The 27886-nt window shown below is 37.8% G+C and overlaps 1 protein-coding gene across 2 annotated transcripts in view; it reads left to right on the plus strand.

Annotated features, from left to right (window-relative positions):
• ATP7A (ATPase copper transporting alpha) overlaps positions 1–27392 on the plus strand; it is a 158036-nt gene extending 130644 nt beyond the window's left edge. For both annotated transcript variants that reach the window (XM_007184218.2, XM_057538083.1), the window contains 13 exons: positions 69–160; positions 1910–2037; positions 7545–7699; positions 7914–8048; positions 10081–10275; positions 11843–12025; positions 13721–13937; positions 18121–18267; positions 19483–19625; positions 20865–21068; positions 21578–21695; positions 23117–23219; positions 23578–27392. In XM_007184218.2, coding sequence (XP_007184280.2) covers positions 69–160; positions 1910–2037; positions 7545–7699; positions 7914–8048; positions 10081–10275; positions 11843–12025; positions 13721–13937; positions 18121–18267; positions 19483–19625; positions 20865–21068; positions 21578–21695; positions 23117–23219; positions 23578–23854 — 2097 coding nt within the window. In that variant the 3' untranslated portion in view covers positions 23855–27392. The remainder of the gene's footprint in view (positions 1–68; positions 161–1909; positions 2038–7544; positions 7700–7913; positions 8049–10080; positions 10276–11842; positions 12026–13720; positions 13938–18120; positions 18268–19482; positions 19626–20864; positions 21069–21577; positions 21696–23116; positions 23220–23577) is intronic.
• Positions 27393–27886: the final 494 nt, after the last annotated feature.

Below are 27886 nucleotides of genomic sequence, written 5' to 3' on the forward strand. Positions count from 1 at the left end.
TTATGCCTTTATTTTACATAAGACTTTTTCTTCCTTAGCATTGTTAACATATGTGTTTTAATTTATAGGGCAAAACATCAGAGGCTCTTGCCAAACTAATTTCACTACAAGCTACAGAAGCAACTATTGTAACTCTCGACTCTGATAATATCGTCTTGAGGTATTTACCTTCATTATTCTTCCTTCTCTTTTTTAACTTCTTAGGAAAAATATCAAATATACACAGAAGTAGAGAGAAAGGTATAATGAACTCACATAATCTATCTCCCAGAATTAACAGTTATTCACATTTTGCCACACTTTACTTCATCTATACAATCTATTTTTCTTTCTGTTGTTGCAGTAGAATTTTAAAGTAAATCCCAGTTATATGGTTTTACTGCAGATATTCCTGTTGTATTTCTAAAAAAGGACATAGTCTTATATAATTATAATACCCATATTGCATCTAACAAAATGAACAATTATTCTTTAATGTGATCTAATACACAGTCCATATTAACATTTCTCCTGTTGTCTCCAAACTGTTTTAAGTTTCTTTGTTTGAAATGGAATTCAGAAAAGGTCCATGTGTCACTGCATTTGACTGATATGTTTGTTTGTTTGTTTTAAGTTTTGAGGTTTTTTTTTTTTTTTGGCTGTGTTGGGTCTTTGTTGCTGCGTGCGGGCTGTCTCTGGTTTCAGTGAGCGGGGGCTACTCTTTGCTGCGGTGCACGGGCTTCTCATGGTGGTGGCTTCTCTTGATGCGGAGCACGGGCTCTAGGTGCACAGGCTTCAGTAGTTGTGGTGCATGGGCTCGGTAGTTGTGGCTTGCGGGCTCTAGAGCGCAGGCTCAGTAGTTGTGGTGCACAGGCTTAGTTGCTCCACAGCATGTGCACTCTTCCCGGACCAGGGATCAAACCCGTGTCCCCTGCATTGTCAGGCAGATTCTTAACCACTGCGCCACCAGGGAAGTCCCTGTTTGTTTGTTTTTTGATTTTTTAATTGAGTTATAGTTGATGTACAAGAGTATATAAGTTACAAGTGTACAGTGTAGTGATTCACAATTTTTAAAGGTTATACTCCATTTATAGTTATCATAAAATATTGGCTATATTCCCCATGTTGTGTACAATATATCCTTGTCGCTTATTTATTTTATACATAGTAGTTTGTACCTCTTAATCCCCTACCCTATATTGTTCTTCACGCTTCCCTTTCCCCACTAGTAACCACTAGTTATTTCTCTACATCTGTGAGTCTGCTTCTTTTTTGTTGTACTCACTAGTTTGTTGTATTTTTTAGATTGCGCATATAAGTGACATCATACAGTATTTGTCTTTCTCCTGACATGTTTGTTTTAATGTAGAACATCTCCTCTCTCCAATTCTCCCTCCCTTGTTCCTCCCTGCTCCTCCCTCTCCATGCATTTGACTTGGTAAAGAAACATCTATCAGTTGTCCTTTAGAAAATCCCACAGTCCAAATTTGTCTCTGTTTCCGTCTGGAATCATTTAACTTGTTCTATAACTCCTATATTACCTGTAAACTGGAAGTTAGAGCTAAAGACTTGATTAGATTTCATTTTTTTTGTATTTCTCATTCCTTTCCTCATAAAATTATTTTGGCAGATATACACAATAAATTAGTTGTTTTGTTCAATAAAACCCATTACATTATTTCTAAAGCTTTCATTTATTAGTTCAATGACTATTCAACAAATATTTAGAGTGCTACTTTGTGCTAGGTACTGAGCTATTCCCCAACAGTGAAAAAGACTGACACTGTAGTTCCTAACTTAAATGTTGGTTCTAACTTCCATTGGTAGCAATTATGGGGCCACAAGCTTGATGTCAACTAAAAAGCTTGCATGGAAAGATCAGGGGGAGAAGCATACTGTCATGGTGCTTTTTATTTTAACTCATATCCAGTGAAGAGCAAGTGGATGTGGAACTTGTACAACGTGGAGACATCATTAAAGTGGTTCCAGGAGGCAAATTTCCAGTGGATGGGCGTGTTATTGAAGGGCATTCTATGGTAGATGAGTCCCTCATCACAGGTATGTTCTTTCAGAGGATCATGACATGAAAGTGAAGTGAATCCAAAGTGTTAATTAAAAATAGGCATGAAAGAAGTCCAAAAGATGGCGTACTAGGAGGATGCAGAATTCGCATCTCCTCACAACTAGGGCACCTACCAGGCACCAGTGGGGGACCACGGACACCTAAGGGGATGGGAGGAACCCCCAGCCACCGGGTAGGATGTGGGGCATGGGGGGAGTGAAGGGGGAGGAGAAGTGGAGGCAGGATGGGACTGGCGCCCCTGAGAGGCAGGAATCCCACGCCTGAAGGAGGAAATTAGGGAACCACTGGGAGGACAGACGATCAAAAGGGAGCATGGCCAGGCTTCCCCTGCCCACTTGGGTCCTGGAACCTGCTGAGATCCCGGGCCTGATCCTCTGCCCACCTAGGCCCCCTCCAGCCGTGCAGGTCCTGAGGGAGTGGGAGGGAAGAGGGAGCAAAAGTAAAGTCCGGACCTCTGGGACTGGCACCACTGAGGGGCGGCTGGGGGAGGGGAGGCATTCCTACACCCAGCGGGACCCACCCACAGTTAGGGGTCCATCAGGAACAGGGGAGACCCGGGGGGAGGCGGTGGGGGAGGGGCGAGAAGGAACGGAAGGGAAGGGGGCCAGTGCTTTCCCTGTCCACTTAGGCAGCGGGGTGCCTGTTGGGATCCCAGGCCTAATCCTCTGCCCTTGGAGCCTCCCTCCTGCCACACAGAGCCCAAGCCTCGCCCCACACCCCCACCCAGGGCCCTACCTGTATACTCGGAGACCCCCTCCAATGAGCTGGGCCTAAACCCCACCCACACACCCTCACTCAGGGCCCTACCTCCAAACTCCGGAAATCCACACTCCAGAGGCCCTCATTTCTACGTGCTGCCTCTCCCCTTTGGTGCAGGTCCTAAGCAGAGGCCCCGCCCCACGCTTGAACGTCTCCCCGCCTAGGCCCCACCCCACACTCAAACAGCACTTCCCCACCCGCCTAGGTCCCGCACCACCCTAAATCCCGCCCCTGCCTAAGTTCCACCCCCCCAAACTCCGCCCCCATAGCCAAGTCTTTTTTTTTGATTAAAAAATGTTTGTGGGGGTCATACATTATAATAAAAGTATAAAAATACATATTTAAAGGTATGTTCTATTTAATTATTAAGAAAATTAAGTTGGTTTAATTTACAGAATTTGGAACTTCTCTTCTAAATGAAAAATACAAATCTCCTTTTCATAATTTCTTGCTACAATTAGTTAATCTGCGAGACCACATTCTGCCTGGTGTGATCCAAGCACATTATTGCCTTTTAATCATCTTGGTGTCTCCTCAGTCCATTACGCTTTTAGAAAAGTATTTCATGATGATATAAGTCGGAGAAACATGGTCACAAGGGCTGGTGGATGTGTGTAGGGCCTTGGAGTCAGAGAGACCTGGGTTTGAACCTCTTTCTCTGCCATTTCAAAGACCAATAAAACTAAAAGCTGGTTCTTTGAGAAGATAAACAAAATTGATAAAGCATTAGCCAGACTCATCAAGAAAAAGAAGGAGAAGACTCAAATCAACAGAATTAGAAATGAAAAAGGAGAAGTAACAACTGATACTGCAGAAATACAGTGGATCATGAGAGATTACCACAAGCAACTCTATGCCAATAAAATGGGCAACCTGGAAGAAATGGACACATTCTTAAAAAAGCAAAACCTTCTGACACTGAACCAGGAAGAAATAGAAAATATAAACAGACCCATCACAAGCACTGAAATTGAAACTATGATTAAAAATCTTCCAACAAACAAAAGCCCAGGGCCCGATGGCTTCACAGGTGAATTCTATCAAGCATTTAGGGAAGAGCTAATACCTATCTTTCTCAAACTCTTCCGAAATACAAGAGGGAGGAAGACTCCCAAACTCATTCTATGAGGCCACTGTCACCCTGATACCAAAACCAGACAAAGATATCACAAAAAAAAACTACAGCCCAATATCTCTGATGAACATAGATGCAAAAATCCTCAACAAAATACTAGCAAACAGAATCCAACTGCACATTAAAAGGATCATACGCCATGATCAAGTGGGGTGTATCCCAGGAATGCAAGGATTCTTCAATATACGCAAATCAATCAATGTGATACACCATATTAACAAATTGGAGGAGGAAAACCATATGATCATCTCAATAGATGCAGAAAAAACTTTTGACAAGATTCAACACCCGTGTATGATAAAAACTCTCCAGAAAGTAGGCATAGAGGGAACCTACCTCAACATAATGAAGGCCATATATGACAAACCCACAGCCAACATCATTCTCAGCCATGAAAAACTGAAACCATTACCTCTAAGATAGGAACAAGAAAAGGGTGCCCACTCTCGCCACTGTTATTCAACATAGTTCTGGAAGTTTTAGCCATGGCAATCAGGGAAGAAAAAGAAATAAAAGGAATCCAAATTGGAAAAGAAGAAGTAAAACTGTCACTGTTTGCTGATGACATCATACTCTACATAGAGAACCCTAAAGATGCTACCAGAAAACTACTAGAGCTAATCAATGAATTTGGTAGAGTAGCATGATACAAACTTAATGCACAGAAATCTCTTGCATTCCTATACATGAATGATGAAAAATCTGAAAGAGAAATTAAGGAAACATTCCCATTTACCATTGCAACAAAAATAATAAAATACCAGGAATAAACCTACCTAAGGAGACAAAAGACCTGTATACAGAAAACTATAAGACACTGATGAAAGAAATTAAAGATGATACAAACAGATGGAGAGATATACACTATGTTCTTGGATAGGAAGAATCAACATTGTGAAAATGACTATACTACCCAAAGCAATCTACAGATTCAGTGCAATCCCTATCAAACTACCAATGGAATTTTTCAAAGAACTAGAACAAAAAATTGCACAATTTGTATAGAAACGCAAAAGACCCTGAATAGCCAAAACAATCTTGAGAAAGAAAAACGGAGCTGGAGGAATCAGGCTCCCAGACTTCAGACTATGCTACAAAGCTACAGGAATCAAGACAGTATGGTACTGGCACAAAAACAGAAATATAGATCAATGGAACAGGATAGAAAGCCCAGAGATAAACCCACGCACATATGGTCACCTTATCTTTGACCAAGGAGGCAAGAATATACAATGGAGAAAGGACAGCCTCTTCAATAAATGGTGCTGAGAAAACTGGACAGCTACATGTAAAAGAATGAAATTAGAACATTCTGTAACACCATACACAAAAATAAACTGAAAATGGATTAAAGACCTAAATGTAAGGCCAGACACTATAAAACTCTTAGAGGAAAACATAGGCAGAACACTCTGTCACATAAATCACATCAAGATCCTTTTTGACCCACCTCCTAGAGAAATGGAAATAAAAACAAAAATAAACAAATGGGACCTAATGAAACTTGCTTTTGCACAGCAAAGGAAACCATAAGCAAGTCGAAAAGACAATCCTCAGAATGGAAGAAAATATTTGCAACGATGCAACCGACAAAGAATTAGTCTCCAAAATATACAAGCAGCTCAATAACAAAAAAACAAAGAACCCAATCCAAAAATGGGCAGAAGACCTAAATAGACATTTCTCTAAAGAAGATATACAGGTTGCCAACAAACACATGAAAGGATGCTCAACATCCCTAATCATTAGAGAATTGCTGATCAAAACTACAATGAGGTATCACCTCTCACCAGTCAGAATGACCATCATCAAAAAATCTAGAAACAATAAATGCTGGAGAGGGTGTGGAGAAAAGGGAACCCTCTTGCACTGTTGGTGGGAATGTAAATTGATACAGCCACTATGGAGAACTGTATGGAGGTTCCTTGAAAACCTAAAAATAGAACTACCGTATGACCCAGCAATCCCACTACTGGGCATATACCCTCAGAAAACCGTAATTCAAAAAGTCATGTACCATAATGTTCATTGCAGCACTATTTACAATAGCCAGGACATGGAAGCTACCTAAGTGTCCATCGTTGGATGAATGGATAAAGAAGATGTGGCACATATATACAATGGAATATTACTCAGCCATAAAAAGAAACAAAATTGAGTTATTTGTAGTGAGGTGGATGGATCTAGAGTTTGTCATCCAGAGTGAAGTAAGTCAGAAAGTGCAAAACAAATACCATATGCTAACACATATATATGGAATCTAAAAAAAAAAAAGTTCTGATGAACATTAGGTCCTATGAACCTAGGGGCAGGACAGGAAGAAAGACACAGACATAGAGAATGGATTTGAGGACACGGGGAGAGGGAAGAGTAAGCTGGGACAAAGTGAGAGAATAGCATTGACATATATACACTATCAAATGTAAAATAGATAGCTAGTGGGAAGCAGCTGCATGACACAGGGAGATCAACTCAGTGCTTTGCGAACACTTAGAGGGGTGGGATAAGGAAGGTGGGAGGGAGATGCAAGAGGGAGGGAATATGGGGATATACGTATGCTTATAGCTGATTCATTTTGTTATACAGCAGAAACTAACACAACACTGTAAAACAATTATACTCCAATAAAGATGTTAAAAAAAATAGACATGAAAGGTGAAGAGCTTTTTGTAGAAACTATGGACCAAGTAAATAATGAGTGAAGAGAATGAGTTTTTTTAAGAATGTATTAAATCAATTTCTGCAGATTTTCTTTGTGGTTTTAGTTATGCTACTGAAGGCTCTTTTCACTGAGGATTGTTAATTACTAGAATGTATAACCAGAGGAAGTTGTCACATTCTGCTGTAGAGCCCAATAGACTTTGGCAAATTTTCCTGAGCAAATACCTATTGTCTTCCTGCCCTAAAGACCGGTCTAGTCTGAGCTGGGATAGGACCCCAGGTTTTCCACATCAGGGTCATCTCTAAAGAGAATAAGCCTGGAGTAGTTTTAGAGATCTTAGGTAACTAAGGCCAATCCAGAGCAGAACCAAAATAACACCTTTCCTACCTCAGTCCTTACAATAGTGCCAAAAGAGGCTCAGTTTATGAACTGTGTGGAAATAATTTAGGATTCTGTGTTTCTCAGTAGGGGTGCTGTTGCTAGTTTGGATGGGACAGTTCTTAGTTCTGACTGACTATCCTACACATTATGGTACATTTAGTATCCCTGACCCTGACCTACCTAATTGGAGTAGCAGTACCCCATGCTCCACCTGTAGTTATTACAAGCAAGAACTCTCTCCTACATTTATAAATCCTCCTTGGGAACAGGTTGAGAACCAATGATCTAAGACTAGGGTGGAGGTCCAAAAGTACCTGCCAATAAGAGTTGACACATTAGGTTTTTCCAGTTTAAGATATATATCCCGGGTTTGGCCCAGAACTGACATAAGGAAAAAGAGAGGGCAACCTTCACCTAGGCGTTTGTCCAGATTCTATTTCAGAAAGGAAGAATCTCATTTCTAGATATTGACATTGACAGATAACTGTATATTTCAAGATAGTATTTATTTATGCTCCCTAAATGTATCTTTACTCCTTATATAGGGGAGGCAATGCCTGTGGCTAAGAAGTCTGGCAGCACAGTGATTGCTGGTTCCATTAACCAGAATGGGTCACTCCTTATCCGTGCAACCCATGTTGGAGCAGACACAACCCTTTCTCAAATTGTCAGACTTGTAGAGGAGGCACAAACATCAAAGGTAAATTAACTCCCTAGGAGAAACAAAGTATTTTCATGAAAGGCCACTCAGTATAAATCTTGATCTAGTTTTTATGTGTTCCTTTGATTAATTCTAGCTGTGTTAATATGGAGTTTATTAAAATATTTGTGCTCAATACTAAATATGCTCTATATTCATTATCAAAAAAGGAGACTTTGATATACATATCATTATTATTATTTTTTAATTCTAGGCTCCTATCCAGCAGTTTGCAGACAAACTCAGTGGCTACTTTGTTCCTTTTATTGTCATTGTTTCCATTGCTACCCTTTTGGTTTGGATTATAATTGGATTTCTGAATTTTGAAATCGTGGAAACCTACTTTCCTGTGAGTGACTTATAACACCTTTTTTTCATATGTAAAACAGTGTGTGAATCTTTTGCATAAGTAATTAATTGGAAAATAACTAATAATTACTGGTATCTTTAACAGACTGGAGTGAGAGGGTGATAAGAATAACATTTGCATTTCTGTAAATATAAAAGAAAACATAAAAGGTTTTTTTCATTATGACTTGTGATTTTCCAAAAGCAAGTACAGGCATACCTCGTTTTATTGCACTTTGCTTTATCGTGCTTTGCAGATATTGTGTTTTTTACAAATTGAAGGTTTGTGGCAACCCTGCGTCGAGCATGTCTATCGACGCCATTTTTCCAACAGCATTATTTTTTAATTAAGGTGTGTACATGTTTCTTGAGACATAATGATGTTGCACATTTAGTAGACTACGGTATAGTGTAAACATAACTTTTACATTCATTAGGAAACCAAAGAATTCTTGTGACTCACTTTATTTCGGTGGTCTGGAACTGAACCCACAATATCTCCGAGGTATGCCTATAGTGACCTTTCACATTTTATACTTAGTCTGAGTCCCAGCATGATTTTGCTTTCACAAAGGACAATGGATATATTGAGGAAAATCTTGGGATCTCAGCTCTGCCACATACCATCAGTGTGATCTTAGGTCAACCTAATTTCTCTTTGAGCTTTGGTTTCCTCACCTCTCAAGTGAGATTTTAATAATGCTCATCCAACATAACTTGCAGTTGTAAAAGTTAGATAAGATGATATATATTAGACATACTTTGTAATTTATTAAATGCTTTATAAATATAAGATAATATTAGTGTCTGCTTCTCTCTAGTTCTATGATGTTCTCTAACGTATGGTGTCATAAAGCGGTAAAGTAGACCTGGACTGTACCTCATGTTAGAGATAAAACCTTTAAGTCACTGAATTTCTCTTATCTTCAGTTTTGTCATCTGTAATATAGTGATAATAATACCTAAATTTCAGGATTGGAATTAGTGTAGGTGAAAACATACACTTATGACATATATGAAAGCATAAGCTTAGATGTCTATGAAAATCCCTTCCAACTCTGTCTCCCTCTATATATATAACTCTTAGATGATCACTTAGTTTAAGTATTTGAGAACTTAGTAAGAACATAGCACTGTAAAACCGTTATTACTAAGAAAGTCTTACTTTGTTGTGTTTCTTTCTTTTAAAAATGCCATGCTGTACACTGTTTCATGCTGTTTGTCCCTTCAATTAAAGAACAGGTAGAATCATAACATCTATGTATCTATTCCACAATATGGTCATTAGTATAATATTAAAAAGTTTCTTTAAATGATTCATATTGGTTGAGTACTCATTGAACAAGAGGATTTCTGGGAAGTATTTTGGAACGTGTCTCCTTCAGGAATTTTTCTCATGAATTCAGGGAGTCTTAGGAGATTTCTCCTAATACTATCGATCATACTTACCACAGAAGCAAATACTCAATGTCACTAAGAGCTATACTACCAGATATACTCAGTTCACGTTGTTTTGTCCAAAAGAACTTTATTGAAATGTGGTGAAGCAACCTTTGCAAACTGGGTGATTTTTTTCATTGTCTTTAAAGAATAGTGTGAAAGACAGCTTTATGGTGTTAGTATACAGAAGTACAGAATTATTTTTGTTCAGGATCAAATATGTTGAGAATTAGGTCCTATGTTTGCAGCTATTTTTGAAAGTCCCTAATAAAAACACTTATTCTCTCAATATGGGGGGGAGTTGACTTTTATTATGTTCCTTATATTCACTCCATAGTCTGTAACTCTGGAATCAGCAAGATTGAAATCTTGATTTTAGGACTGTAATTTGTTTACCAGTTATGTCAACAATATCTTATATTCATAAAAGAAAAAAAGTGTTTTCTTACTAATAGCTAAAACATATGTTGGTAACTAAGCAAGATTATGTGTGACTCCAAAATTGTGGTTTTATTTAAGTAGAGTTAAGCTTTGTTCCTTTTGTTTTATTCAGCTCTGAATCAGTAATCAAAATTCATGCATTTCTTCTCAAGGGCTACAACAGAAGTATCTCCCGAACAGAAACAATAATACGCTTTGCTTTCCAAGCCTCAATCACAGTTCTGTGCATTGCATGCCCCTGTTCACTGGGATTGGCCACTCCAACTGCCGTGATGGTGGGTACAGGAGTAGGCGCTCAAAATGGCATACTAATCAAAGGTGGTGAGCCATTGGAGATGGCTCATAAGGTAAGATACTCCCCAGAACTAAGAGTTGTCTCATTCAAACTGGCAATAGCACCCATATTGAAAAATAGAGTCTTAAATTATTTCTACATAGTCCGTAAGCTGAGCCTCTTCTGGCTCTATCGTGAGGGTTGAGGTAGGAAAGGTGTCAGTTTGGTTCTGCTCTGGATTGGCCTTAGTTATATGAGACCTCTCAAACTACTCCAGACCTACTCTCTTTCGAGTAGACCCTGGTGTGGAAAACCTGGAGTCCTATCCCAGCTCAGATTAGACTGGTCTTTAGGGCAGGAAGACACCATAGATATTTGCTCAGGCAATTTGCCCAAGTCTATCAGGCTTCTAACCTGTTTGTGTGCGACTCCATGTTTGTGCTGTTCGCGATTAGATAGGGCTTGCTGTTCCTCTGCCTTTGCTGCCACCAGCTGACAGTTTGCAACTATGACTTCAGGAATATAATCCTGTCCCTGATCTCTCTCCTATTAGAATTTCCATCACAATCTCAATCAAGGCTATTTGACTTAAACTAAAACCATGTTCCTTCTAGTATGTTCTTATTATGAGGATATAAACTATAAAGAGATGCATGTAGTAAACACAGAACACAGCTTAGATTTGGAGCCTCATCTAGCCAGTGAATACAGGCTACTAATTTTTATAGTAATTTTAAATTTTGATATGATTTCAAACTTAAATAAAAGTTGCAAGAATAGTATAAAGAACACCCGTATACCCTTATACTGCAGGTATGAAGCCCCTTTCCTAAGAACAAGGACAATCTCTTACATAACCGCAGTACAAAGATCAAAATCAAGAAGTTGATATTGATATAATACTCTTGTTTAATCTGTTGTCCATATTCCAGTTTCCTCAGCTGACTCCATAATCCTTTATAGCTGTTTTTAATTTCGTCCGGAATCATGCTTTGTATTTAGTTGTCATATCTCTTTTCATCTCAGTTCCTCAAGCTATTCATTTCTCAAGGGTCGTTATCCGAGTTTACTGTGAGGTGGCTGTTCTTTAGTTCCAGACTCTTCCTTTTTCCTACCTGGTCTGAGTTTCCCTCGTTGGTTCCCTGAGCTGTCTCTTCGCAGGCCAAGCTTCTCATCTAGACCCAATAAAGTCAAAGCAACCCAGAAGGTCTTATCTGGTGCACACTTCAACTTAATTACTTACTTATAATCATTTGCCTACTGCCCAGATTTCCCCTACAGATCTGTTCATTAGTACTGAAAGCCTTTCTCTTTCCCTAGAAGAACTAGAGACATCTCTTAATTACCTATTAACAGTCAACTCTTAACAAGTAGTTCTAGTTATTTAACATATGTCCACAGTACGTTGAACATTTGCAAGGGAGGGCTATTAGGTGTAACTAAGGATATTTCTTCCCTTTTTCTCCCTTCTTTTTATTCTCCCAAAGACAGTTTATTTAGTCCAATTAAATCAAAGGTCAGCTTATTGAGAAACAAGATAGTAATGTGTTTGTCAAAGTAAACCTTTTTCTCATTTCTGGAAAGCTGATATTAAGAATTATCAAACCATATAGGTGCATTGTATTTTGATTTTCTTACAGGTAAAGGTAGTGGTATTTGATAAAACTGGAACCATTACCCATGGAACCCCAGTAGTGAATCAAGTAAAGGTTCTAGTGGAAAGTAACAGAATGTCACGCAATAAGATCCTGGCCATTGTGGGAACTGCTGAAAGTAACAGTGAACACCCTCTAGGAGCAGCCATAACCAAATACTGCAAGCAGGTACAATTTTTCCCTTGTTTATTCATGATTTACATATATAGTTGGTATTAAGCTAGAGAGACTCGTGTTTTCTCATTTTATTTTGTATGTCTTAATTTCTTCATGCAGGAAAGTATAAAGATGAAAACAAAAATTAACTATAACCCTACCACACAGATAACCCCAGTCAACTGAAAAATTAATATAGAAGTAATACATTTTTATGGTAGGAAAATTGAGATAATTCAGCGTTACATAACAAAAAAGGAAAGCCTCATTCCCTGCCCCCTTCCATAATTCCTCTCTCCAAAGTTTAACAAGTATTAACCTGTTAACAGTCTTTTTAAATAACAGCTTTATTGAGGTAAAATTCACATACCATAAAGTTCACCCTTGTAAAGTTACAATTCAATAATTTTTAGTATATTCACAAAAGTGTGCATCTGTTAACCATTCTTAGTTCATATACCAGCATTTATTATTTTTTAAACTTTACATAGAAAGGTGATACAATGACCAATCTTTGGTACCTTTTAAAAAGATTTTATTAAATGATTTTTCCATATCAGGACATATAGATCTGCCTCATTGTTTTTAATGACTATATTGTATTCTATTGTATGATTGGTTTTTTGGCTCTTACAATGTACAGTTAACATCCTTGTCAGCTTTTGCACATTTATCTCTAATATTCAATGCCTATCAATGCAACTGCTAGATCAAAGGATACATGCAGTTAAATTCTGATGACTATTACCAATGCTCAAATGACAAATATTATCAACACCCACACAAAAAGGTATACCAGTTCATATTTTCACAAGAAGTTGAATGCCCATTTCCCTACATTCTCACCAACATTTTATTTTTTCCAGTTCAATAAGTAAAAAAATTTATTCATTGATGGTTTACTTTGCATTTTTTAAATTATGAATAAGGTTGAGCATCTTTTCACATGTGTATTGGCCATTTGAATTTCTTTTTCTATACCCTGTTTGCTTGTATCCTTTGCCTATTTTTTCATAAGATTGTTTACCTTTTTCTCATTGATTTGTATAAGTTCTTTGTAAATTATCTCACAGAGTCTTTCAGTTAGAACGTGGCAGTTTCACCATTGGTGTTGCCATTTCTTTATTTGTTCTTTCCTTTTTACCTATTACTGACCTGGCTTCTTTACACCCAAATCAAATAACAGAGAGGATGAAGATATAAAGAGACAGGACACAGTGATGGTCACCAGAATTCTTTGGCTCACTAAGGACACACAATCATACTAGAGAGACCCTCTGGTAACTGAAGGCCCTGTTCCTTGTTACCCTTTTCCCTGTACCGAATAGAAAATCTGACTTGAAAATAGAATTAAATATGTAACTTGTAGTTCTCTACTGGAAAGGACAGAGAATATTGATAAACCTTCCACATTTTCTTTCCCTAAAGTTGGTATAAATCTTATAAAGTGGGATTTAAAATAAGTATTGTGAGGTTCTCTTCTAACTTTGAACATTATGCGCAATGCTCTGTTCCTTCGTCCTTATCAAAACCCACTGTCAAATAGGCTATGATAAGTGACAGTTTTATTCTAAACATTCAGAATTAACCAGGCATGTAGATTGTGTCTAAACATTTAGAATTAACCAGCAGTAATCTTTGATCTTGCTAATGAGGACCTTGGATTATTAGAACAGCAGAGGAAATCCTTCTGTTTCTATCTGTTAGGAGCTGGACACTGAAACCTTGGGTACCTGCATAGATTTCCAGGTTGTGCCAGGCTGTGGTATTAGCTGTAAAGTCACCAATATCGAAGGCTTGCTACACAAGGATAACTGGAAGATAGAGGAAAATAATATTAAAAATGCATCCCTGGTTCAAATAGATACAAGTAATGAACAGTCATCAACTTCATCTTCCATGATTATTGATGCCCAGCTCTCAAGTAAGCTAATTTTCTTTGTAGTACCAATTATGGGACAGTTATTAACAGATGTCTAACTTTATAATCTGAACTGTTATATAAGAAACAATATTGGTGTCATGGTTTCATTTTCGTAAATTAGTTTCACTGTAGGCCTTCTAATTATTTTACTCAGTTACTCAAGAACATTTTTCAGTTGTGCTCCTTGATTACAGTAGAGGGTGATAAAGTCTAGCCTTAGCTGATCTTCCATCTTTTAGTTCAGCTGTCTTTCTTTTATTTCTCACCACAGCTGCTCCAAACCTTTTGTATCCTTCACAAGCTCCTATGGCCTTCCCCCTAGTTCCCTAAGTAAATTGTCCGGCTTATTTTTCACACAAAAATTTAAGGTTCTCAGACATGTGTTCTTTCAGGATTTTTTGCTCAGAATGTTTCCTTTTTCAGGGAAAGAAGTATCCCTCATCTTGTGTAATGAATCCCCTCATCTTTGCCCTAGATCCCACCCTCTCTTGATTCCTCAGGGACCTCATGCTCTGTTATGTCCCCTTGCTTCTTTTTTTCCCAACGCTCTGTCGTAGCTCCTTCTCCTAAACATATAAACATTTCTTCCATCAAAATCACTGTATTCCCATCTAGATTTTATCCTACCTGTCTTTCTTTTCCTTAATATCCAAGCTTCTAGAAAGAGTAGTCTAGGCTGGCTGAATTCACTTCTTCACTGCACAGTTTGGCTTCTGCCCCATCCATACTAGTGAAACTGTTTTAAGTCCACTGGTGATCTCATTTAGTCCCCTCTCCAGTGGTCACTTTTCAGTCTTCATTGCTGTATGACCTCGCTAAGGCATTTGACAATGTTGACCATTTCTTCTTTCCTAAAATGTTTTTCTCCCTTGATTCCATGACCCTGCTTTCTCTAGATTCTCCTCTCACCTACCTGGCTGTTCTTTCTAATCCTCTTCTGATTCCTCTTTTCTCCTGCTCTCACATGTTGGGTGTCCTCAGAGTTTTGTTCTTTGTCTTTTGCTCATTTTACATACTCTCTCTGTACAGTCTTTTTTTAAAAATTTTATTTATTTTTTGGCTGTGTTGGGTCTTCGTTGCTGTGCACTGGCTTTCTCTAGTTGCGGCAACTGGGGGCTACTCTTTGTTGTGGTACACAGGCTTCTCATTGCAGTGGCTTCTCTTTGCTGTGGAGCATGGGTTCTAGGCATGTGAGCTTCAGTAGTTGTGACTCGCGGGCTCCAGAGCACAGGCTCAGTAGTTGTGGCGCACGGGCTTAGTTGCTCTGCGGCATGTGGGATCTTCCCAGACCAGGGCTCGAACCCGTGTCCCCTGCATTGGCAGGTGGATTCCCAACCACTGCGCCACCAGGGAAGTCCTCTCTGTACAGTCTTGTTCATGCTTATCACTTATTCTACCACCTGTAGGTTTCCACTGCCCCTCTAAAATCCATATCTGCAGCCAAGGCCAGTTTCCCGAGTTTCCTGTTGGTCTATCCATCTGACCAAAAACATGCTATACATACCTAAGTGTGCCAGGACCCCCCTACCCATCTGTGCTTGAGTAATTTTTCTAACATGCAAACCTGAGTATATCACTTTCTGACTAATACCTTTTATTGCAGTGGTTTATAACCTATTTTTGAATCACGAACCTTTGGAGGAAGGTGGTAAAAGCTATGCCCACCACTCAGAAAATTTCTGTTTTGGACGTTTGTATGTATCCAAAAGCCCCTCCATGGAAATCTGTTAAGGACCCTGGTGGCTTGGACCAGTGTGATAACAGTAGAGGCCGTTAAGAAGTGGTCAAATTCTGGACATATCTTTTTTTTTTTTTGGCTGCATGACATGTCTTGTGGGATTTTAGTCCCCAACCGGGAATTGAACCCGTGCTCCCTGCAACAGAAGCTTGGAGTCCTAACCACTGGACCACCAGGGAATTCCCCTGGATGTGAACTGGCTGACAGATCTCACAGATTAGAAATGGGGAATTAGGCCAAAGTTTGTGGCCTAAGCAATTTAGAAGGATGGAGTTACCATTTAAACAAGATGGAGAAGATCACAGGAGGGGCAGTATTGAGGAAAAGTGATCAAGAGTTCAGTTTTTGACATGTTAAAGTTTGAGTGCCTGTTGTTAGGTATTCAAGCGGAGATGTCGTATAAATGGAACTATCAAGGAGGCAGGTGGCTGCACAAGTCTGGAGTTCCAAGGAAACAAACTGGGTTGGAGATGTAGACTTGGGAGTCATCCACTTATAGATCTGTGCTGGCCAATATGGTAGCCACTAGTTACATGTGACTATTTAAATTTAAATAAATTAAAATTTAATTTAATTTAAAATTCAGCCCTTCAGCCATACTAGTCACATTTCAGTGCTCAATAGCCACATGTTGTTAGTGGCTACTGTATTAAACAGCGCAGATGTACAACATTTCCATCATCACAGAAAGTTCTGTTGGACAGCGCTGATATAGATGGTATTTAAAGCCATGAGACTGGATAAAATCATCAAGGAGTTGGGAATTCCCTGGTGGTCCAGTGGTTAGGACTTGGCGCGTTCACTGCCATGGGCCTGGGTTCGATCCCTGGTCGGGGAACTAAGATACCACAAGCGGCGAGGTGTGGCCAAAAAAAAAAATCATCAAGGAGTAAGAGTAGATAGAGGGGGAATGAGATTAAACCTGAAGAGGTTTAAGGACTGAGCCCTGCAACACTACAAATTAAGAGGTCAGTGAGATGAGGAAGGATCAGCAAAGAAGACAGAAGTGGTGAGTGAGGAGGTAGCTCATAAGAATGTGGTGATCTAGAAGCCAAATGAAGAAAGTATTTCAAGACGGGAATGATCAACTGTGTTAAAATGCTGCTAGTAGGGCAAGTAAGATGAGGACGAAGAATTACCCATTAGATTTATTAAAGATCACTGGTGTACTGTGTGAACAATTCTTTGGAGTAACAGAGACAAAAGCTCTATTTGAGTGGGTTCACAAGAGAATGGGAAGGTATGAATTGGAGGGCAGCCGATAGAGACAACACTTTTGAGAAGTTTTGCTATGAACAGAAGCAGAGAAATGGGGTAGTAGCTAGAGAGGTAAATGAGATCAAGAGAGGGTTGTTTCATTTTCTTTTTTAAAGATAGGACTATGTACTGCAGAAATAGAAAATATGATTATGCAGGAGAGAGAGGGGAGAATTGTTGGAGAGACGTTCTAAAATAGGCAAAGGGGGACTTCCCTGGTGGTCCAGTGGTTAAGACTCTGCACTCCCGATGCAGGGGGCCTGGGCTCGATCCCTGGTCAGGGAACTAGATCCCGCATGCCGCAACTAAAAGCCCTCATGCCGCAACTAAAGATCCTGCGTGCTGCAACTAAAGATTCTGCGTGCTGCAACGAAGATCCTGTGTGCTGCAACTAAGACCCGGCACAGCCGAATAAATAAATAAATAAATATAAAATAGGCAAAGGGGGGGGATCTAGTATGCAAGTGGAGAAGTTGCCCTTAAATAGGAGTAGGGGCTGTTTATAATAACAGAAGAGAGGCTAGATCAGTATGTACACAGGCACAGGCAGTTGGGTAGATGTGGCAATAAGAGCTTGTGGAAGTTCTCTTCTGATTGCTTTTATTTTCTTCCTGAAGTAGGAAGCAGAGTCATCATCTGGTATGAGAATGGGAGAAGAGAAGGTATAAAGTAGCCATCTAGAAGGAATGGAGAATGAATTGACTAGGGAAATGTAGTAGAATAGCCAGGCATCACTAAGGGCCCACTTAAAGTTAGTTGTCATACATTTAAAATGAGACATCAGTATGGTTGTGTGTTCTTGTCCAACACTGATGGTTGTACTGATGCACAATAAATATTTTTAATTTAATTCAGTTACTATGGAAGATCATAAGGAAGGGTCACATGGAAAGCGTCACCAAGAAAGTAACGTTTGAACTGGCTCTTAAAGAATATATATGATGCAGTTTGGTATTTGAAGAGGAGGGATGAGGACCTCCAGGTGGCCCTCACTCCTCATGTGCAAAGACCCAGAGGCATGGAAGAGCAAAGTATGTTCCTTGAACATTTGGAAATCACTGTTGTAGGCTGTTTTCTACCAAAAAACCAACGTAGTGACTGTGCAAGATTAGAGAGGAAGACTGTCCCTAAAGGGTTTTTATAAATATTAAACAAGTTCACTAAATGTCATTTCTGTACTTTCTTCAGATGCTCTTAATGCTCAGCAGTACAAAGTTCTTATTGGTAACCGGGAGTGGATGATTAGAAATGGTCTTGTCATTAATAACGATGTAAATGATTCCATGACTGAACATGAGAGAAAAGGTCGGACTGCTGTATTGGTAGCAGTTGATGGTAAGGTTTTCCTTAAGTACACTATGACTCAGTGTCATGATTTCACTTGTTTTCTGTGTATTTTTGAGAGACATCTGAACTATGAGTGTTATTCAAAAGCAGCCTGAATGCAAAGTAAAAATGTCAGCAATACATAATTGTTACTGATTAATTTAAAATTCTCTTGCATTTGCCTGGCTTTGTTATTTTCCTCTGTGGCCTATGGTTTTAAAAAAAGCTAATCAAGGATTTTTTTTAAACCTAAAAATAACATTATAGCAAAGTAAAAGAATATTTATAATCTCATCATCTAAACACAATGTCAGTTTTAATTGATATTTCTGGATATATATTCATACACATCACACAGAATTACAATATTAGTACATATACTGTTTATAAATGGGTGCATTTTACTGTATGTAAATTTTACCTCAAAGTTGAATAAAAATTTAAAATTCCTTGTACACATACTGTTTTATTTTATCTTATTTTATTTAATAGTAAATATTTCCAATCATATTTTAATGTGGCACCATTTATCATACTTATACACTATGACTAACTTAATCATTCCCCTGTTGGAAATTTAAGCTACTTCTAATATTCTATTATTGTAAGTAACACCACAGTAAACATCTTTGAGGTTTTAGGTATTTTGTTAAATTATTTCTTAGGGTACATTTCTAGCTGTGAGGTTAATTAGTCAACATTTATAATCCTTGCTAAGTATGAAGGCAGTATCTTACTATGGCCTTTTTAGGCCCAGGAAGAAGCAGAAAATACCATTTATTTTTGTTTTTAAAATAGCTACTTGTAGTGATTTTTTTCCCAGTATAAAATGCCAGTTTTGTTTCCATCCACCCCTTCACCTTAAAAAGGGTGAAGTATGAGTTTTCAGTTTCATTTGCCTTTAAATTAGCTAAAGTGTTTGGGGCTATTGGCCAATACTTCTCTAAAGAAAGAAAATAAGTATCCAGTAAAGTCTCTTCAGTTTCCTATCATTACCTTCATTAGTAAGCCCTACCTCACTCTGTGAAATTTTCACAACCAAGTATGGAGGCTTGTTGCAGGGTTTGTGGTATAAAGTCTATGTGGTCTTGGAGATATTTTGAGTTAAGCCAAGTCCTGAACAACTTCACTTAACAAAATTCATTTCTTTCTGAAATTTTAAGTCAGAATATTATTCTGCTTTCACCATATTCCAAATTCTATCTTCTGGTGCTCCTATATTAGATGAGCTGTGCGGCTTGATAGCTATCGCTGATACAGTGAAGCCTGAAGCAGAATTGGCAGTCCATATTCTGAAATCTATGGGCTTAGAAGTAGTTCTGATGACTGGAGACAACAGTAAAACAGCTAGATCTATTGCTTCTCAGGTAATGCGTTTACTTAGTTGTTGGGGTGGGAGTATGTGGTAACTTCTCATTCTTCACATACATTTCCTTTCTTGCCTTCAGCTGCTAAAGAAGTCATATTACCTATTATTTTCATTATCCCCGAGTAGCCATATCTGGTTCCTTAAAGAAAAATTGGCATACTGTGCAGGAAGGACTTTGGGTTTTGTCTGGAACTGTTATAAGTAAAAAGCTATTTGCTGAGTTCATGGGATGCTTGAGTGACATTGTACACAGTTTCTGTTGATGCTTCCTTTGAAATGTTGCTGATAGTCTCCACCGGTGCTGCCAGCCTAAGCCAGGCTCTCATCCTCTCATGCCTAAAGTACAGCAGTAGCTCCACGCACGTTCCTCTCTAGTCCATCCTGGATACCACTGATAGAACCATCTTCCATAGCATTCTTCTGCTACTCACCCCCACATTTGCCTTCCCTCTAAAACTTTTCTCATATTAGTCTTTTCTATTTTGGAATGCCTTCTCCCCTCTTCTATTAAATAATAAAGATAAGATATAAATACATTCTTGTATAAAAAATACAGAAGGCTATAAAGTAAAACGTTTAAGTCACCATTTTCCCAAGCCTCCCTGTCCAGCCCTACCCCCTTACACTTTTTCATATGCTTATATGTTCATATACAGATGTATAGTTCTGGTATTTTGAACATAAATTGGATCATTTTTGTACAAATTGTTCAGCAGTTTGCTTTCTTTCAGATAACAATATATATGCCTTGGAGCTTTGTCCATGTCTGAACATATAAAGTTATTTCATTCTTTCTACATCATTGCACTGAATTCCATAGTACGGATGCGTCATAATGTACTTAACCATTCCTCTAATAAAAAGAAATAATTTATGTGGTTTTGAAAATTTTGTTTTACAAATAAGGCAGTAATATACATCCTTGGACATACTTCTTTTTATACATGTACAGGTATGTCCAACATATAGCTAGGGGTGGAATTGCTGAACCAAATGACATGCACACTTTGATAAATGCTGCCAAATACCCTCCAAAAAGACAGTACCAACTTACACACCCACCAACAGTGCATAAGAGAGCTCATTTCCCCATATCCTTACTATCCCTGGATATTATTAGTCTCTTACAATTTGGACATTTGGTAGGTGGAAACTGATGGCTCATCATTGCCGAGTTATATTTCAGGTACTCAGTAATATTTCTTGAAATGAATGGAGTTTATTTTTGCCCACATAGGTTGGCATTACTAAGGTGTTTGCTGAAGTTCTACCTTCCCACAAGGTTGCTAAGGTGAAGCAACTTCAAGAGGAGGGGAACCGGGTAGCAATGGTAGGAGATGGAATCAATGACTCCCCAGCGCTGGCGATGGCTAATGTTGGAATTGCCATTGGCACAGGCACAGATGTAGCCATTGAAGCAGCCGATGTGGTTTTGATACGGGTAAGTCCTATGGTCTGACCTTTGAGGAGTGTGAGACTGCTCTACATGGTCAGGGTTAGTGTCGTATATTGAACACAATGATTGTGCCCTTCGAATTCCCATGCTCCTAGCCATTGAGACTGGGAGAGTTCAAGATGGCAGTATGAGAAGACTTAGTAATTACTTCCAGACTTTCTCATTTCAGCGAAGCAAATGAGAATGACAAGCTTCTAAAGTGAAGCATTAGATTTGGGAATATACTTATCATACTCTTATCTTCAACAAATACTTGCTGAGGTTATTTTAGTGGGATTTAGTCCCTGTACCAGCATACAACCCTAAAAGTATTTTCAGAACCCTGAGAAAAATCCCTTCCAAGACAGCCTCAAATTTTTAGCAATATCTCAGATTTGTAGTTAATTCACATATTACCGTAAGGTACACATCATCTTCGGTATACACAGTATCAAATACAGGTTACTGGTCAAGTTACAGTCTCTTGCTAATATCACAAATATTTCTGTTCTCAGAATGATCTTCTGGATGTAGTGGCAAGTATTGATTTATCAAGGAAGACAGTCAAGAGGATTCGGATAAATTTTGTCTTTGCTCTAATTTATAATCTGATTGGAATTCCCATAGCTGCTGGTATGTGACAGTTAACTTGTATTGCTTTTTTCATGAAGTCGTTAGAGGCCTACCATATTGGAAGTTTTAGTCTTCTTATTATTAGTTTTGAGCTCAGTTTTGTATGTAGCCTGCTGGTATGGTGAGAGGTAATTTTAAAATCAATAATTTAAATTTTCAGCTTGTTCATTATGGCCTAGAATGTATAAGCCTTCTGATATGTTTATTTTATTTTTTTACCTTATTTTTACCTTCAACTTTGTATTTTGAAATTTTCAAATGTACATAAACAAGGAGAAAAATGATACAATAAAACAATATACCCTTCACCAAAATTCACCAGTTAATAATATTTTGCCACATTGCTTCATCTCTTTCTCCATATACTCTCACACACATATGTACTTATTTGCTTACTCATTTAGTTTTTGCTGAAGAGAATAAATTTACCTTTAATCTCACTACCCGAACACAACTACTGTTGGTATTTTAGTATACGTCTTTCTGGTCTTTTTTTTACTCTGTATTGGTTTTTGTCTTGTTTCATTGTTGTAATTATAGCATGCAGAGCATTTTCTTAATGTTCTAATAGCCAACAGTTTTTTTTAAAGTTTGGGAACCAGATGTGAGAAAGACAGAGAGAGAAATTGAACAAAGGAATATGACCAAGAAAAAGCAGTTTAGAATTATTTAATAAGCATCCGATCATCCCTATTACTTAGGGGCTTGGTAGATGTTAGTATTAGTAATAACATAAGAAAAATAGTTATCACTTTCTTCTTGTTCTCTCTGGTTTGAGAGCCAAAGAAGGACATGAGATAACATGAGAACAATTACAAAGCTGTTTATCAACAGGGACACACAGATGGAGAGGACAAAGAGTAAAAGAACAAAATCCAGAGAGATTAATTCATGGAGCAAGTTATTTTTTAAAAATTATACAAGTAATATATGGTCACTGTATAAAAAGTAGAAAAAATACAGATAAGCACATAAAAAATTACAAGTACAGTAAGTCTATCTCATCCCCATCATATGAACAAATTTTTAAATGTCTGTCAAAACCAAGTGTGGATGAGTTTGTAGAATATGAACTCTTATACACTATTGGAGGGTTTGTGATCTGGTACAGCCACTTTGGAGAGCAACTGAGAAATATCTACCTAAAGTTGAAGGTGTGCCTATGTTATAACCTAGCTGTTTCACCTCTAGGTATATACCCTAGGGAAATTCTCAAACACGTGCACAGGGCGGCATGTACAAGAATGTTCACAGCAACACTCTATTAGTGAAAAATTGGCAACGACATAAATCTCTACCAACAGGAGGATAAATTGCTGAATAAATATCAAAGAAGGAAATGATTTGTATATATGTATTAGGAACACAGTGGTAATCTGTTTAGTACTGTTTGGTCTAACTAATCCAAACTTGTTTTCTAGGAGTTTTTATGCCCATTGGTTTGGTTTTGCAGCCCTGGATGGGATCTGCTGCAATGGCTGCTTCATCTGTTTCAGTAGTACTTTCTTCACTCCTCCTTAAACTGTAAGTATGATGGCTCGCTCACGCTTGTCTTTTATATTCCTTTTATCACCCACAGTCAGTCTTGCTAGGTTTTATTCTTGTATTGATCAATGATAAGCCCAAACTGTTCTTAATAATAAATGTTAACTACGTAATTATCACCTTATGTAGTATATACAGAGCAACCACAAGCACTGAGTGGGGTAAAATCTAGTACACTGGCTCTCAGAAGTAGGATTTCTGATCATGTGACCTCACACAACTCCTTTTGACCACCTTTATACATTTCAAACCAGGCTAATCTCTTCATTTTTGAATGTAACAAGCGGCTAGTTCGCATTTGAGTATTTCAAACTAGTGTACTTTTGCATCTTTTCAGTTACAGGAAACCAACTTATGAGAATTATGAACTACATGCCCGAGGCCAGATGGGACAGAAAAGTCCTTCAGAAATAAGTGTTCATGTTGGAATAGATGATACCTCAAGAAATTCTCCTAAACTGGGTTTGCTGGACCGGATTGTTAATTACAGCAGAGCCTCCATAAACTCACTGCTGTCTGATAAACGATCACTGAACAGTGTTGGTACCAGTGAACCTGACAAGCACTCACTCCTGGTGGGGGACTGCAGGGAAGATGACGACAGTGCATTGTAACAGGCCACAGAGAGTGCTGCTAGATGATGTTGTTCTGCACTGACACAGCATTCATGGTCACCTTAGCTTTTTAAAATATTGCAGGGCTTTATGTTGGTCTCATGCTCTTATGTTAGGGAATCTATTTGAATTGCATTTGTCTAATGCCAAAAATATCTTTTTCAGGGCCTCAGCTCGGAACCTAGCTTTATTGAAAATGAATTTCTAGTATTTTTTGTTTTCACTAGCAACAGATAAGGTAGACCAGGGAGGTTTACAAGTCCTACAACTGAAGATTGCTGAATTGCTGCTAAAGTCATAGATAATTTTTATTTGACCAAAAAAAAAAAGTTCAAGAAAAGATCATTGAAAATTTGAAGATTTGAGCGCATAATCTTGAGGAGATTCTCGAGCCCTCCTCCCTGCCAGATTGGGGAGCAACGGCTTTCAAAGCACGGTATAAAGAATCCTGTTTTAGAAGCAAAATAGTAGAAACTGTTTAAAAATAGACAGGTCTATTTATTACAGGCTTTCTTTCCCCCTTCTTCTCCCTGCATCTTTGTCTTTGCCATCGCTTTCTTAGATGCCCCAATGTGTTTTCTTTTATTATGTTCTTTCAAGTGAGCTAAGTGTAGGTGGTTTCTCATTGACAAAAATAACTGACAACTTTTCCAGTAACTTGTTTGTTTCTTTATCTTGTAGCTCAAAAGACCTTCAGGGCATATATGGTTCCCTGCTTCCCACCTTTCCATTGTTGTAAAAAATATATCAGATTCCTCCTTCAGTGACTCCCTAGCTCTGTGCAGGCTTTCAGTTCACTCCTGCTGGGTTCAGCTATAAGTTGTTCTTAGTATCGTCTATCAGCCTCAGTTCAGAAACTTAAGATTTTGAGCCACTTCTACAATTGATTTTTTCCCAAAGATTGACACTACCATGTTTAACATGTACCGGTCATATAAAATTACCTGGATTCACTAAATTTGTCCTTTTCTGGAGAGAATGCAAGACATTAGCTGATATTTATAATTTAATAGATTTTAATTGTCTTTTATTGTTTTAGATAATCTCTCAAAATGACTTTAAAATAATGCTATTACACAAAGCCGCTTTTACCAAAAAATACAGTAAATTGTAATACAGACATGAGAATTTCCCTAGGTTATGATACCTTTTAGCTAAATCTATATTTTTCTCTAGTTTAAAACATTTGCACTTGCTAGTTAGTGTGGTTGGCAAATTCACGGGCTTGTTCTCATCAACATATAAATTTAGAAATCCCCCTGTGAGTGCCTGGGAGTTAATACACTGGTCAGAGATCTGGTACTTGTATCACTATTTAAATTAACTTGTTAACTGCAAGGTGGATTTCAGATGCAGAATATGTAAGTGAAGAAAACTCATACATAAATTCCTAACATCTATTCCCATTGTCATATGTAAAGCTGCTAGCACAATTCCTAGCACATAGGATTTGTGCTCAGTAAATGTTAGTTCTTATTTCCCCTTGAGGTCAGTGATAAATATCAAAAATTGCTTTTACAGAGCAGAGTCTAAAATCAGGTGGGAGTGGGGGATGGGGTTCTTCCCTCCTTTCCAACTTCCTTTTTCTCTTGTTCTTTCATACACACTCAAAAAAGTTTACAACATAACTCCATGTTGACTTTTCAGATTTGGAAAAGATCTCATTTTTATCTCAGCTATCTTAAAGACAGAACTGAAACTTGATGAAGGTGCTATTAATCTAGAAAAGCAAACCAATTTTAATGAAATATGAATGAGTTTGTAGGTCTAGGCTCTTTTTTAGATCAATGCCTGTGCCATCTTCCATGCTTTCAATTTGAATTTTAATATTTGTGTTTTATTTTAATTCCAATGGCCCGTCATACCACAACTTGTTTCTTCTAGAAGAAATAGCTAATACGACAAAGGTATAATATAGACTTTTGAAAAAGAAGCACCTTTCTCTGTCTCTCTCTCTCCCTCCCTCCCTTCCTCCCCCTCCCCCTTCCCCTCACTTTCACTCTTCTATCTCTCTGAAGCACTTGAACATAGCCAGTTACTACTTTTATTATTCTGTGTGTGTTAGAGTTGTCCACTTGGCCTCACATGCCAAGGGATCCACATGTCATAGGGCAATGAGAAGAGCAGCCTATATAATCTGGGAAAAATCAAGGATGTAATTTCAGCCCTTAGTACAGGAATAGAAAACATGCTGTTTATAAAGAATTCTGCTTTAAATATCTATAGCCATCTTTGAATTCTCTACCACAAGTCTCTTGCAATTCTGAACTCCCATTAGCTTCATAGAGCAGCTGTAGTCACCGGAGAGAGACATATGGAGGGGATCAAAAACATTGCTTTCAGTTAGTAACTAGCTTTAAATAATTAGTTACTAGTGAGAACAAATTTTATAAATGTGTGCGTATGCTTCTGTGTTTATTCATATCATACATATATACATATATTACCCATATAGAAGGAAAATTGATTTATATTTGAATTTGATATTAGAATATTTGAAGTTCTTTATCTGTTGTTCCTTTGTCATTCTTTTGTATTCACTCAGCAACCATGCCCTCAGTCTGAAGATAACAAGGATGTTTTGATATCCAGTGCTGGTTCAGACTCAACTAAGGGGCACCTTTTATCTTAAATATCCAAAGATGCCTTTTAAATTTCAACGGTTAAAACATAACTGTTTAGTGTTGTAGTCTAAAGAAGTATGGTTGTCAGTTGTGAAAATAGAAATGTTATTTTTCATAGTTTAGTATCAGCGTTTTAGATGTTAGATTTGATGCCTTGTGAACAAATAATTTTATATTGTGCTTCAACTTTTTAAAAGTTATTCTTTTATTGGATGTATTCTTTGTTCAAAATGCTTAAATAGCATTGTAGGCAAGATGTTTCCAAACATTTAAGTGTGCGTATCTTTTATGTACACAGCTGAAAATCCAGAATGTATGTTCTTAGAGAATTTTTTCCACTACTTATGGATCTTGCTTTAAAATTATTTTTCTTAATATTTATTTTACTCTATTTTGTTATTTTCTTTGGCTGAGGCATCTGGTTACTGGTTGTTTTAATAAGAATAAAAACATTCCTGGAATCACTCCTTTTGGATATTTTTGTTTCTTACTTTTCTCTATTTTAAAAATATTATTTTACCAAATATAAAAAATGCAGATTCGTGCCAAATTATTAGCTATTTTTACACTAACTTTCTGTAGTCCTTCTGAAAGTTTATCTGGTATGAGTAACCAGATAAAGCACAAAAGCATGAATTCTTGTTCTTCAATTAAAAGAGCTTCTCTAATGGCACTGATAGTAAATGCCTTTTGTAGCCAAAACCAGGCGTCTCAAACTTATGCTTTTAGTTAAAGAAATGTTTAACTAACCATTGTTGAACATTGATTGTTTGATACCCAAAACAGCAGTGGACGATGTTGTGCAATAATCATCTACTATAGTCAAGATATTCAGTAGTTTGTTTTTCCATAAGCATGTAATTGATCATATATCTGCCAAGGATGTGCCTTCAACTTTATAATTATAGTATTGTAAAAAAAAATGATTTTTTTTGTCACTGTCTCTTTTGTTAAATCATCCAACTCCTCTACCAGCAGTTCCAAACTACCCTGTGTTTTTAGGTGTTGTGTTCTGTTTTTGTTTTTTTTTTTAAATCAAGGGTGGGGCAGGATTGGAGGCAGCACCACACATTCACTTAAGAGTGGGAGGGAAGAAATCTATTTTCCTTCAGACTTCACCTGCTGGATCTTTTAGTGCAGATGAGAAACCAAGGGATATAATTGTCCTCCTTTCCTTTATAGTCTATAATACGTTCTTTATAGATTGTCTACCCCAAATGAGCTAAATGGAGACAAGAGCTTTTCTTGCCTTTGGGGAGCCCTATACAGTGTGTATGAGGATCCCACCCAAAATGCATCCCCATACCAAACACTGCTTCAAGTTAAGGAAAGGGTTTTAAACCTATTTGTAAGGAAAAACGAAGTTTTACTTCCCTCCCAAACTTTGGGATTATTCAGGGTATTGAAA

Source organism: Balaenoptera acutorostrata, chromosome X (genome assembly GCF_949987535.1).
Source record: "Balaenoptera acutorostrata chromosome X, mBalAcu1.1, whole genome shotgun sequence".
Classification (NCBI taxonomy): domain Eukaryota; kingdom Metazoa; phylum Chordata; class Mammalia; order Artiodactyla; family Balaenopteridae; genus Balaenoptera; species Balaenoptera acutorostrata.